Below are 14018 nucleotides of genomic sequence, written 5' to 3' on the forward strand. Positions count from 1 at the left end.
TTGCATGACCTCACAGGAGAACAGCCCTAGTTGCTAAGGAGCTTTCATGCTACAATATCAACATTGCAGCCTTGAATGAAACCAGGTTCACAGAGGAGGGTTTTCTGAGTGAGCTAGCAAGCGGCTACACCTTCTGCACAGGAAAAGCCCAAAACAAACACTGGATCCACAGAGTCGGCCTGGCTATCAAATCAGGTCTTCCGAAGCAGCTTCTGGACCTGCCTGTTGGTATCAATGAGGTTAATGAAATTGTGACTACCCATCAGCCACAAACGCCATGCAATAATCATCAACATCTATGCCCCTACCCTCTCGAACCCAGCGGAAACCATAGAACAGTTCTTTGCAGACCTCAGCTCTGTACTGTGCTCAGTTAAAGCTGACGACAAGATCATACTACTGGGGTACTTCAATGCCCTTGTTGACTACGATTATGGTCGATGGAAAGGTGTGCTTGGCAAGCACAGTGTCAGCAAGATGAACAATGGCCTGCTATTATTCAGCATATGCACAGAATTAGACCTCCTCATCACAAAGTCAATATTCAAAATGGCAAACAAACACAGGAACACCTGGATACACCCCAAATCTCACCAATGGCACTTAATCGACTATGTAATAGTCTGCCAGCGCGATGCCCAGGATGTCCTCATCACCAAGGCCATGCAAGGAGCAGAATGCTGGACAGACTACAGACTTCTCCCAACTACCCTAAAGCTGCGCATTGCCCCACATCACCCAAGGCGTTCTAAGCTTGTATGCAAAGCCTTCAATGTTGTCAAACTTTAGCAGCCTTCCACCCAGCTCAATTTCCAGAAGAGCCTAGATGACAAGTTGTCCATCAATGGACCTATACATGGGAATGCCTCGAAGAAATGGAACAAGCTCAGAGACATGGTAAGAGAAACAGCTATGGCGACTCTGAGCCCCAAGAAGCGAACCTATCAAGACTGGTTCAATGAAAACAATGGTGCCATTGAAGATATGCTTGCCAGAAAGAACAAAACATTCATGGACTGGAAGAATGAATCAAACTCCATCCCCAAAAAAGACCACTTTAAATCCTATCAAGCTGAGGCTCAGAGAAAAATCTGCAAGATGCATGACCAGTGGTGGGAAAGGAAAGCTGATGAAGTGCAATGCTATGCGGACACTAATAACTCCAACAAGTTCCACAACGCCATCAAGTCAATCTTTGGCCCTTCAAAGTCTGGCTCTGCTCCCTTGCTTGCTGAAGATGGCAGTACAATAATAAAGGACAAAGCTGACATTAAGGACAGATGGAAAGAACACGTTAGTCAGCTCCTTAACCTGCCCTCATTGGTCAGCCAATCTGTTCTTGTCCAAATTTCCCAACAGCCAACGCATGACCAACTGGATGTGCCACCAACGATAGAGGAGATGATGTTAGCCATTAAACAAATGAACTGTGGCAGGGCACTTGGAAAGGATGTGTACAAGGCTCTCAGTGAACGGATTCTGGAGGCATTCCACGATGTGCTAATCAGCATGTGGATGGAAGAAGAGATGCCAGATGACCTCCATGACACATCAATTGTGACCCTCTATAAGAATAAAGGCACACTTGCGGACGACAGTAACAACAGAGGCATCTCCTTGTTCTCCATAGCTGGCAAACTACTTGCTCGCTTCATTCTCAACTGGCTTATTGCAGCAGTGTCAGAAGATAACCTCCCCGAGTCTCTGTGTGGTTTTTCGCTCAGACCACAGCACCTTTGACATAATCTTTGAAGTTAGACAAGTCCAAAAGAAATGCCTTAAGCAGAACATGAATATGTAAGCCGTCTCCGTGAACCTGACAAAGGCTTTCAATACAACAACAAAGATGCACTGTGGGTAGTACTCAAGGAGCTTGGTTGTCTTCAGAAGTTTACCAACCTCATCCAGCTCTTTCAGGATGACATGACTGGAGAGATTCTCTCAGACAGTGAACCCTCTAAGAAATTCCCCATATCTGACAGTGTCAAACAGGGCTGTGTACTCGCTCTGGTACTCTTCAACCTCTTCTTCACACAGGTACTGCTCCATGCCATTTGTGACCTTGATCGCCTGGATCAGTGTTTGATATCCATCGCCAAGCTGCAAAAACCAAGATGGCCCATGAAGAGACTCACCCACAGGCAATCGTGGACAGGTTATTTGACGCCCCAATCTAGGACTCACAATTAGTCTAGGAAAGATAGAAGTCCTCTTCCAGCCTGCTCCAAACACTGTCCCTTCACAACCCTGCATCACCATTGGCAACATGCAGCTGAATAATGTGGACAGTTTCAGTTACCTAGGCAGCACAATATCCAGTGAAGCTCCCTGAACAAAGAGATCACTGTGAGGATACAAAAAGCCCGTCAAGCACTCAGACGACTCCGAACCAAGGTCTTGCAGCACAAAGATATACACCAGTCAACAAAGATGAAGGTGTACAATGCAGTTGTCCTCACATCTCTCTTGTATGGCTATGAACCGTGGACTGTCTACCGAAGGCATATCAGTCAGTTGGAACAATTCCACCAGCGCTCCCCGAGATCCATCATGCAGATCAAGTGGCAGGACTGAATCACCAAACAGAAAGTCCTTGATAGAACCAACATAACAAGCAATGAAGCCAAACTAATCCAGGCCCAGCTTCATTGGACTGGCCATGTCATCCACATGGATCAAAACAGAATCCCAAAGCAGCTGTTCTTTGGCGAACAAGCCCAGGGCAACCATAACCAAGGCCACCCTTGCAAGAGGTACAAAGACAATCTCAAGATGCATATCAAATAGGCAGACCTTCAACCCCACCATCTCAAGCTGGTGAGCCCTGAACAGAAAGGCCAGTTCCACCTTCCAGGCTGACTGCAGCTTGTGAGAGACCTCACAGAGTTGTGTTCCAGCCACCCCCATCCGCTGGTGTCCAATGCCCCATCTGCAACCGCCTGTGTGCATCAGAATTTGGACTCAGGAGCCACATGCACATTCACCATCGATGAGATCGCACAACTTGTCTGCTGTGGCCCAAGAGACTGCCCTCATATATGTATGTGTTGATGTTTTGTAAAATAAATCAGAAAGACAATATATTGTATTGAGAAATTTAATATTACAACTCTGATTGCACAGTATTTTTCTTTATTTCATGGAAATAAAATTCGTAGAAAAGTACATGAAAATTAATCAATTAAAATAAAAAAGTATAATCCACCATGTTGATAGAAATCAATTTGCTTTTCTGGAAGATTCAATACAAGTTTGGTAAATTTACAGCAAATGGGAAATAATAGAGAACGGGAAAAAAAAGCAAACAGCAACAAAATTAAGGGCCATAGATAACATCACTAAGAATGGTGTGTTAATTGAAAATATTCATTTTCACAAACCCCTGAAATAATTAAAATTTTAGTCATAAACTGTTATATGTACATATAACTGTTTTAGTTATGATTGGTTTATTAATCCTACATCCAAGGGCTAACATAAAACTTCTAGATCCATGGGATCTCAGTAGAAATTCTACATCCATTGGCTGACAGTAAAATTTCTAGATCCAGGGGATCTCAGTAGAAATTCTACATCCATTGGCTGACAGTAGAACTTCTACATCCATGGACTCACAGTAGAACTTCTACATCCATGGACTCACAGTAAAACTTCTACATCCATGAGCTCACAGCAGAAATTCAGTCAAGGTATTACTTTGATAATAAAAAATAAAAATAGAAATAAGATTTCATACAAGAATATATGCAAATAAACTTACTGGCACTGAAATATAATATACACTATAAAGATTTAAAACCATGAATCTATATGCCATTAGATTCCAATAGTTTCTATTAACACATTAACCCCTAGTGACGACTTTACGGGGCAGGAGGTAGTAGCCTACTGCCGAGCTCTGTAGTGTCATGGTCATGCATGATACACTAAAGTGGGTGGTATTATAGAAAGGTAGACAGATGTAGCTCTACAATGATACCAAATAATCTGGAATATCTAGTTGCACTACAAAATACAAATAGAAAAACCTGATTTTTTGGACCCGACTTTTCTTTAACCAAAATTCGCCTGTGGTCGGAATCCGATTTTGTGTCCGGATTTTAGACTTTTTGGTTTCAGATCTAAGGCAAACCAGTATGAACTGCTAACAGACAGATAAGCCTTTGCAAAAAGTAGGATAATATGGGCATTTGGAATAGAGTGGTCTCGATACAAAAATAATGGCTCCATTTAGCAAAACAAATAAAAACAAATAAAAAGTATTTTAAAAAAAAAGTCCAACTTTTACCCTTCTGCTCATGCGCGAGTCAAATAGCCAACAAAAAACAATGTTTCTAACACAACTAGGCAGTATGTTATTGAAAGATGACTGGGGATTTGGTGTTTTCGAGTCTATTCAGAAATAGATTTCAAAATGTGTTTCCTACTCGATTTTCAGGCAAAAATGACAAAAAGCTCTAGGGGTTATGATGTTAAAGTTGTAGTAACTTAAGTCATGTTCCATATTTCCACAGTAATGGCCCTGAAACAATAAAATAGTTCTGCAGTAACTTGTATATTATATCATAGTCCTTAAGCAAACTAATGTTATATTAAGATAGAACTAAACTGTACAAATAAAAGAAACCCTATATGTAGAATACGTATTTTTCATTCATGCAATTAAAGTACAAACACAACAGGAGTCCATCAATAGGACCAACAATTTATTGGCTGAAAAGAATTTCCAAGAATCTATGATCAGATATTCTTGAGAAAGCAAATTTTTCAGTAAACTACGTTTCTCGGATAATACTTACCTGATTACATTACATTAAAATAACTTTCTTTTTGCTGCCTCTGAATCCACCCCTCCTGGAAAAACAGATGAATATTGTTATATCTACATATATTCGTTATGTCTGTCTATATATATATATATATATATATATATATATATATATATATATATATATATATATAATAAAGCAACTCCTACATGGTAACTTGTCTTGATATATGCTGGGTGGTTACCATTATACACTGATGTACCAGCTTTAATTGGGAAAAACTTTAAAGGATGCTTGTATTGCATCAGGACAGTGCGAGGGATTATTTTTTTCTTACATGATCAAGCAAGTATTATTGAAGAAACAAAATTTACTAAGAAATTAATAGGTAAGAGAAGGAGGAATGTCACCCAGTAGAAGCATAATTGTTCTACTAAAAGGATGAACTTGCCCTAATGGTAGCACAGAATAACAAGAGACAATTTGTATTAATAGACGTGTTGCACAAGAGAAAATCTGCAATTATGAAGAGGAACCAACAAATGCATACAACAAATATATATAAATAAAAAAATGTAAACTGCCTTAAAATGACTTGTGTGATAGTTGAAAACATTTCTCCAGCCAAAATGAATGTGAATGATCAAAATCAAATGTGACAATAAAAAAACTGAACTGTATGATAACTGCAAAAATATGAATAAATTCACCACAATTCACAGTTCAATAAATTCACAAAAAAAGGCTGCATGCTGTATGCACCATGTAAAGCAACATTATACCACTGAAAATAGAGATTTAAGTATAAGATTAAATGGATTCTCTTGAAAACATCTCTAAAGCATGACAGCAAAAATAAAAACTGGTACAGTATAATGGTAACCACCTAGTGGGGAGAAAGGGGAGTTAATCTGTAAGAGTTGCCAACCTTTGTCTACATTATAGCAAGAAATATGCTTTCTGTCCTTCTGGGAAGGTTGGATCAGGAGGTAGTAAGGAAATTTATCCTAATGTAATGTGATCAGGTAATGTATCTGATGCAGAAACTCCACCATATCTTATATGTTAACAAAAGTATTTTCTTACAAGTGCTAAGTTATAATATTAACAAGATACCTATAAATGCACTAAAAATTCTATGTCATGGTTTTTGCCCATGAACCTGATATTACTGACAGAAAATCAGAGAACTTGTCTCAGACAGACAGACAGAAAATCAGAGAAAATGTCTCAATTTAAATATATACACACATACTAAGTTTAGTTAAATCCATATTTAACTATCTCTATAATGGTTTTTGGGGGGAACAAAATGCTATTTAAGTGGCATCACAACAAACTGGATTTGATAAAGTCCATTTGTAATTGTTTTATCATGATCATTTGTAATTACCCATATTCTGTGCATAAATATCTTAAGTTCAAAATTTTCAGCATTATCACGCCATTATAAGTCATGTGATCAACATTAATCACTGATGAAGGCAGTGTGATAGTGCGGAAAATGTTGAGCTCTTAAGGTATTTATTCTTGGAGTATGGGAAATTACTAATGATCATGAATTATCCTGAGCAAGGAAGCAACCTTTGCATTTGTTTTATCATGTTCATAAACCAGTCAAGACCTCTGACTTTGAACTCAATGTCACAGTGCTGACTATCAACTTATTCACATATTCACTGCAGTGCAACTAAATACGAAGTCAGGTCAAAATTCAGTTGTATATGTACACTGTGTTCATAAGCTCAGTGAAGTACAAAAATGCAATACAAAAATGCAAGCAATGACCTGTATCAGATCTGGTTTTAAATTTTATTTTAAAAAAGTCCAGATATGTTGGTTGATATTCACTCAGAACAAATTAGATACTGCAAGAAGTGTGTTGTTGTAATTCTTGAAAGAAAAATTTGTTGACTGAAAAACACTAGCATAGAGAATAGACTAGCGTGAACAAAGTACATTTTTACATTAAAGCTGTCCAAAATATAGACCACCATGAAGAATGCTACACAACCCATATAGTAAATATGTAGAATTGAATATGCAGATGTCAGTTACCCAAACGTATTGATTACATGGACCAATGGCATGTTTCTCAGGCACACATTTTATTGTGAATACAATAATTAGTTAATATATGAACAACCAATTATCTGGACAAAATCTCCCAAGTTTTCCTGGATACTGTCGATACTTCATTATAAGTCAAGTCCAGCTGCAAAATGTAAAGAGCCCAGATCATGCACTAGCATATCTGGGTCTGTGCAGAGTAATCAGTAGAATAAACATCACAGACCCTGATCTACAGGTGCATAATGCAATGGCAGATCACGATCTTTACTCTTTGCAGTTTGTCTAGACTTATGAGTATAAATGGTGATCCATGTTTTACTGAATAACTCTACACAACAATATGACTGACAAGGAGTATAAAGTTCCCTCACTTATAATGTAAATAATTTTGTTGTGTCCCATAAAAAGCATAAGGAAGAAAGCACTGATCAAAATTTTTATAATGTATTTATTTGTTATACGTGATACCTTATTAAAAAATCCAACATAATGATCATAAAATATACGTTATAAATATTTAACACAAACCTTACACTAACACAGCAAAGAAATGAATATCACTAAGCACAGTTAAACTTTAAGAGCAAAAAGTTACACTTTTCCATTTGTGAAAAAATCTTATGATGAACAATAACTATTAAAAATATTAACAATAACTGTTAAAAATATGCAAACAACCTGTAACCTATAAACAGTAAAATTAACTCTTTAGTAAAAATGGAACTGAAAAATTGAAGACTAGACAAGCTGCACAGGTTAACAGAGACAAATTTGAAAAACAACTATACACTTTACTGTTTTCTTTGTTCACCAGTCATACAATTTTAGAACAGTAAAATATTTGACAAACATTATTTTGTTATTCCTGTGGGGACATCATAAGCATTACAATTAAGCTTCACGTCTTATTAAATAATGTGGTGAAATGGATCTGAAAACATTAAACACTGATAAACTTTGACTTGAATGCAGAATTCAGCACATGAAAAGATGAGAACAAAAAGTATCAGGTTCTGTACAAGAAGTCCTGTAAGCTACCAAAATGTTGCATTCCACTTAAGTTTGCTAATCTTAACCAAGCACAATTTCTGTAGCTATTATAACAGATCATGGCATCTGTCATGGACAAATTAAATGATATTTATGTGACCTTATTTTCTTATTCAGATTCTAAGACATCTGTGAATGTGATAAGCTATTTAGCTGAACATTAACATTTATTAACAATAAAAACTTTAATATCACAATCGTCCTTTTTATATATAGTATATATTCACTTATAAGTTGAGTCCAACCTCATACAAAGCCTTCCTTGATCTGCCAGCAGATCTGGGTCAATATTGTTTGTTCTGCTTATTACATGTAACCAAATGCACAGACCCAGATCTGCTGGTGCATTATGCAATAGCAAATCTGGGTCTGTGCAGTTGGGCTTGATTGATGAGCAAGTACATTGTAATTCCATGGACAAAGACAAATTTTCAATATTTATTTTGGAGACAAATGAAGGTAAACTGTATTAGAATAAGAATAACTGTATTATGTTTTCAGACTGCCATGGTATCATTGTGGTTATACAGTTAAAAATTTAATGTTTCATCGGTTTCGCTAAAAACATCATAGAGAAAAAAATCACATTTGTTTCATTATAATGACTATAACAGTACAGTTATCCTCTAATTCATTTGCATAACACATGAACACAAATTAAGTCACTCTTATATTTTTGGTGGGAGGGAAGTTTTAGCTAACAAAAAAGAAACTAAGATATTTCCTTGGGTAATAACATACTTGCGACTTTTATAAATGTATATCCATGCCTGCAGCTTTAATTTTTCTAGAGATTTTGTTTGGACCAACCATAAATGATGTTACGTTTGAAAAGTAGTTTCCGATTAGTTGAGTGTGAAAGTCTCAGACCCAAGCTCAGTTTTATGATCTACCAGACCAGATCTGTGATTGTACAATGTGCCAGCAGATTTAGTCTTTGTGTGTTCATTCAACCCAAAACTTTTTAGCAACATCATAGAGTTGTTGTTGTTATAGGCCTTAACACCATTTTTCAGCACAAGACAGGCTATACATAGCAGCAAGTATAGGAGTAATCAGTATAACAAACAACATAAATCCTGATCTGCCAGTGCATTATGTGATGGCAGATCTGGGTCTATGTCGTTTGTAGTTATACTCAACTTGTAAGTATAGGCAGTAGTTATCTACATCATTCATTCAGTGTTATCTAAGGGATTACAAAGATAATTCTCTGCAGTGTTGTGTGTGTAGGTGTTCATATGCAAGTCATATTGTGCTAGTTCTTTTCATATATTCAAGTCATACTGAGCTAGTTATTTTCAAGTATACAAACCATACTGTGCTAGTTATTTTCATGTAAGCAGGTCAATTTTATCTCTAGGGTAAACCAACAAGTAAATTTTATATCTAGGGTAAACATACAAGTCAATATTTTACAAGGAAAACAGACAAGTCAATATTATACAGGGTAAGCAGAAAAGTCAGTTTTATAATTAGAATAAACAGACAAGTCAATATTATACAAGGAAAACAGACAAGTCAATATTATACAAGGAAAACAGACAAGCCAATATTATACAGGGTAAACAGACAAGTCAGTTTTATACAAGGTAACAGATAAGGCTTGGCAATATTTCATGTTAACAATTGAATCAGATACTCATGACAAAAGTGTAAAAACAGCAATAAGTTCATGAAATGGCCATGAATTCTGAAAAAATAACATAGAGTGAATCATATTGTTACAGCTGATCGATTTTTATGGCTTGCATCTATGTAATCATAAGAACACTTAAAGTATAATTAATGTCAGTCAACATGTAAATTATTATCCAAAAAAGAAAATCAAAGTAAACATTCATTTTAGCTGATAAAATCTTAAGAAGTTCATCAGAAAAATCAAATTTAATTTAATGAAAAACATGGTCTTTTTTAACTTGATGAATTAAAATCACTCAATGTTTCAGGTGCATGCTGAATACAATTAGAATAATTGTATGTATCTTCAATTGCACTGTATTTCTTTATCACAACCTGAAGAATTAACTCTCCAAATGTGGACACTAAAAACAGGGTTTATTTTAGGATACACAATTACCAGAGTCACACATTTTTTTAAAAGTAATTACGCTGAAAAATTAATCACATATGCAAAATCAGGCATCACATCTTCAAGCCTTACCATTTCACAAAGATACAGCCAACTTGGTGCAGGACAACAAATGAAGGGTAACATGTATTGCTAACACGTGAATTAAAAAATAAAATTATAAGTAAAAAAAAATCTTAATAAAATATACAGAAAAATAAAAATTTCTTAAATGCATGATTTTAATCACATCAGGTTTAAAGTAAAGAATCAACAGCAAATACCTAAGTCAAAGTCTGGTAGAAAAATGTCTTCATAAGAAGCATTATTTTTACAATAAACTGAAATCACATCAACTAACATTCGTAAAATAAGCAAAGAAATCAGCAGATCATTAAGATCTGCAATAACCATCAATATCAACCTTTATTTCCACCACCAATTACAACCATTATTTCAACCATCAATATCAACCTTTATTTCCACCACCAATTACAACCATTATTTCAACCATCAACATCAACCTTTATTTCTGTCACAAATTATTTTGGAAAAACAGCTTAAAGTCCACAAACATCAGAACTGTCTTCATCAGGAGTTCTCTTTGATTTCCATTTTTGATAGCAAAACAATGATCTATTATTTTTAAGTAATCAACAAAATCAAAGAATTGGTGACCAATCTGTTTATTTCTACTTTGTATTACCTCCCTAGGAGTCATAAGGATGACCTGTTTCAGGAAGATGAATCAGACATACTTGGTAATCTAGAGATCAACAAAAATATGTGGCCAGTTGGTGGTACTTGTATCACAATACATTTTACTCTGCATCAAAAGTATTAATTTGAATTTTGTTTAAATTTTAACAAAATATTAAATATAAATGACCAATTCAATTTTCCTTAATTTTACTACGTTATTAAGAAAGACTATGACTGTATTTCGAACAGAAATGTCTCTTTACAATCCTACATTTAAGAATAAAACTTTTAGGGGACAAATGATACCTACAAAAATAAAGTGACTATTACAACAAATTCAAAACCAATTTTCACAATTTTCAGTCTTACTGTCTAGGATATTAGTACATTACCTTTTAAAAAAAACATATGGTCCCTTTAAATCACAACCTAAGAATGTTCTTTTAATTTTAAAGCAATAAAGCAATTTACTTTCTCTTCTTCCAGTCCCTATTTTCAAATATTCTTTGAGGTTGTTTTTTTGTATCAATTTAAAACATGCTACATCAATATATTTTACAATTATAATCAGCACCAATAAAATCAAAGTACATTCAATCTTTGAGTGTACAAAAAGTCCTGTGTGAACTGCAAATCTTTCAAAATACTGGAACTAAAATGAATTTAAATTTGAAAAGGAAAAGAATAGTCATAAAACTTATGATTCATATAGCAAATTTCTTTTTAAAGTCATAAATTTCTCACAAATACTTCTGAACAAAAGTGGCATGGAAAATGTAGTTTCTTAATCTTAAGATGTATTTTCCAAAAATGTTTTTTTACACATACAGCACTCCCTTACTATAGCACCCTTCATTATAACACCGATCAAGTAACAAGGTTGTGGCCATGGATAAAATTGTATTAAGTGGTAGTAGAATTAGCTATATTATGTATTTCATTATAGGGTGGTTTAACTAGAAGTCAGTACATGATATCATTTCTAAGGACAGCGATGAGGGAGTACTGTCTTTCTTTTTAGTTTGATCCAACGTTTTAAATAAATATGGCAATAAGCAAATGAATTACTGTGTTTATGGCACAAATTTGGCTTTTTCTTGAGCAACAGATAAATTAGGAATACAGTTATAACTATATTAACAAAGTTACTGTGCTTGCCACTGATACCTAACTGCAAATTAACTTGCATTGTTTAGCTTACAAAATTCATGTCAGGTGAAAATTCTGGTGAGTTTCCCCAACTATTATAAGCCATATGATGATAAAAGTAATTAAATAAACTGTATATATATTTTCCAACCTGAGTATGTAGTTGTTGTGGAAATTTTAAGGACACTTTGTATCAAAAAGTAACTGTAATAGAACATGTTTAAGTGTTTGTAAAGTAATGGTTTAAAAAAAATGCATCAACAAATAATGTCTATGATTTGCTTAAAAATTCATGCAATTTACAATGAAAAATTATGGTTAAAACAAGCTATGTACATATCTTTGTTCCAATGTAATAATAAGATGAAGATCTGAAGATGGTCCCTCCATGACATCAGTAATCCATCCCTGTGCAGTGCATCTGTTTCCAGGTGAACCTTGCAAGGGAGGGTGGGTGTGATCAGTAAAGAGGCTGCTTGGCCTGGTGTTCTTCATCATTATTCTGTTTGATGGTCTCTGCAGAAAAGTGTGCCTCCTTAACCAGGTATTTCTCTCTCAACATTTGAAGCTTGACAGCATATGGCATGTCTGGCACCAGGTACATAATCAACCATGTCAGGAACACAGTCAGATTCTGTAATATAGTTTATCACAAGTTTACACTCGACTGATATTAAATCAGTATTATGCCAAGTTCTAACAACTTATACCTTAAGCAGCTCATATGGTGACATAAGGTGGAAGATTCCTGTCAACCTGGAGAAAAGCACTAAATTTGGACAGATCGCTACATAGTGAGGTGCAAAGCAAGTTCATTATCACTGTATTATCCTAAGTTTCTGATAACACCTTGTTTCTACATAACTGAAGAAAGACCTTCAAGCCAAGTCTCTGTGGGCTATGACTCTAATTCAGTTGTAGATTTGAGATATTTTACTTTACGACATTGAGTGTTGATGAAGCAAAGGTTTTTAATTTAAATGATAACCTAATATTTAGTAGCTACAATTAGTTGGACATTCACTCAAGTTCTAACCAGTTTCTACTTTGGATTCTAATATTTATCATGCTGGTGGCAAAGAATAATATTTTGGTTTCAAGATTTTTATTGCAATCTCTTTCAAAATTTCTTGTTTCTGTATTTCTGCAGAGAGATTGTAACTGGTCATGTCTATCTGTACTCTGATCTGTGCATTCAAGGATATGTCCCTCTGTTCAAAGCATGCAATGACATGTGCATCCAAGGACCTGTCCATCTCTTCAAGGCATGCAATGATCTATGCATCCAAGGACCTGTCCATCTGTCCAAAGCATGCACTGATCTGTGCATTCAAGGACTTGTCCATCTGTCCAAAGCATGCACTGATCTGTGCATCCAAGGATTTATCCATCTGTCCAAAGCATGCATTGGCATGTGCATCCAATGACCTATCCATCTGTCCAAAACATACACTGATCTGTGTATCCAAGGACCTGTCCATCTGCCCAAGGCATGCAATGATCTATGCATTCAAGGCCCTGTCCATCTGTCCAAAGCATGCACTGATCTGTGCATCCAAGGAATTGTCCATCTGTCCAAAGTATGCAATGATCTGTGCATCCAAGGAATTGTCCATCTGTCCAAAGCATGCATTGATCTGTGCATCCAAGGACCTGTCCAAAGCATGCAGTGATCTGTGCATCCAAGGACCTGTTCATCTGTCCAAAGCATGCACTGATCTATGCATTCAAGGAATTATCCATCTGTCCATAGAATGCATTGATCTGCTGTGCATTCAAGGATCTGTCCATAGCATGCATTGATCTGTGCATCCAAGGACCTGTCCATCTGTCCAAAAGCATGCAGTGATCTGTGCATCCAAGGACCTGTTCATCTGTCCAAAGCATGCACTGATCTATGCATTCAAGGAATTATCCATCTGTCCATAGAATGCATTGATCTGCTGTGCATTCAAGGATCTGTCCATAGCATGCATTGATCTGTGCATCCAAGGACTTGTCCATCTGTCCAAAGCACGCAATGATCCATGCATTCAAGGACCTATACATCTGTCTAAAGCATTCATTGATTTGTGTGTTTAGCACCTATCCAATTATTGGTTGGATCTCGTAGTACCCTGAACTTTTTCTACACCAAAAGAAGCATGAGAATCCTTGACAGACTTTAATGAGGGTGATAAAATAAAGTGTGGGTAATCATTGTC

At 35.8% G+C, this 14018-nt stretch overlaps 2 protein-coding genes across 8 annotated transcripts in view; one reads left to right on the forward strand and one right to left on the reverse strand.

Annotated features, from left to right (window-relative positions):
• The first annotated feature begins 912 nt into the window (after positions 1–912).
• On the forward strand, positions 913–1740 carry LOC149789829 (uncharacterized). The gene has a single exon (XM_089973135.1). It carries the CDS (start codon positions 913–915, stop codon positions 1738–1740), a length of 828 nt encoding a protein of 275 aa, XP_089829261.1.
• A 1343-nt stretch (positions 1741–3083) lies between these two features.
• LOC149789830 (anoctamin-4-like) overlaps positions 3084–14018 on the reverse strand; it is a 190558-nt gene continuing 179623 nt past the window's right edge. For all 7 annotated transcript variants that reach the window (XM_089971827.1, XM_089971825.1, XM_089971822.1 and 4 more), the window contains one exon: positions 3084–12448. In XM_089971827.1, coding sequence (XP_089827953.1) covers positions 12275–12448 — 174 coding nt within the window. In that variant the 3' untranslated portion in view covers positions 3084–12274. The remainder of the gene's footprint in view (positions 12449–14018) is intronic.

The sequence above is a fragment of the Sinohyriopsis cumingii genome, chromosome 10 (assembly GCF_028554795.1).
Source record: "Sinohyriopsis cumingii isolate HCF-2022 chromosome 10, ASM2855479v2, whole genome shotgun sequence".
NCBI classification, from domain to species: Eukaryota; Metazoa; Mollusca; class Bivalvia; order Unionida; family Unionidae; genus Sinohyriopsis; species Sinohyriopsis cumingii.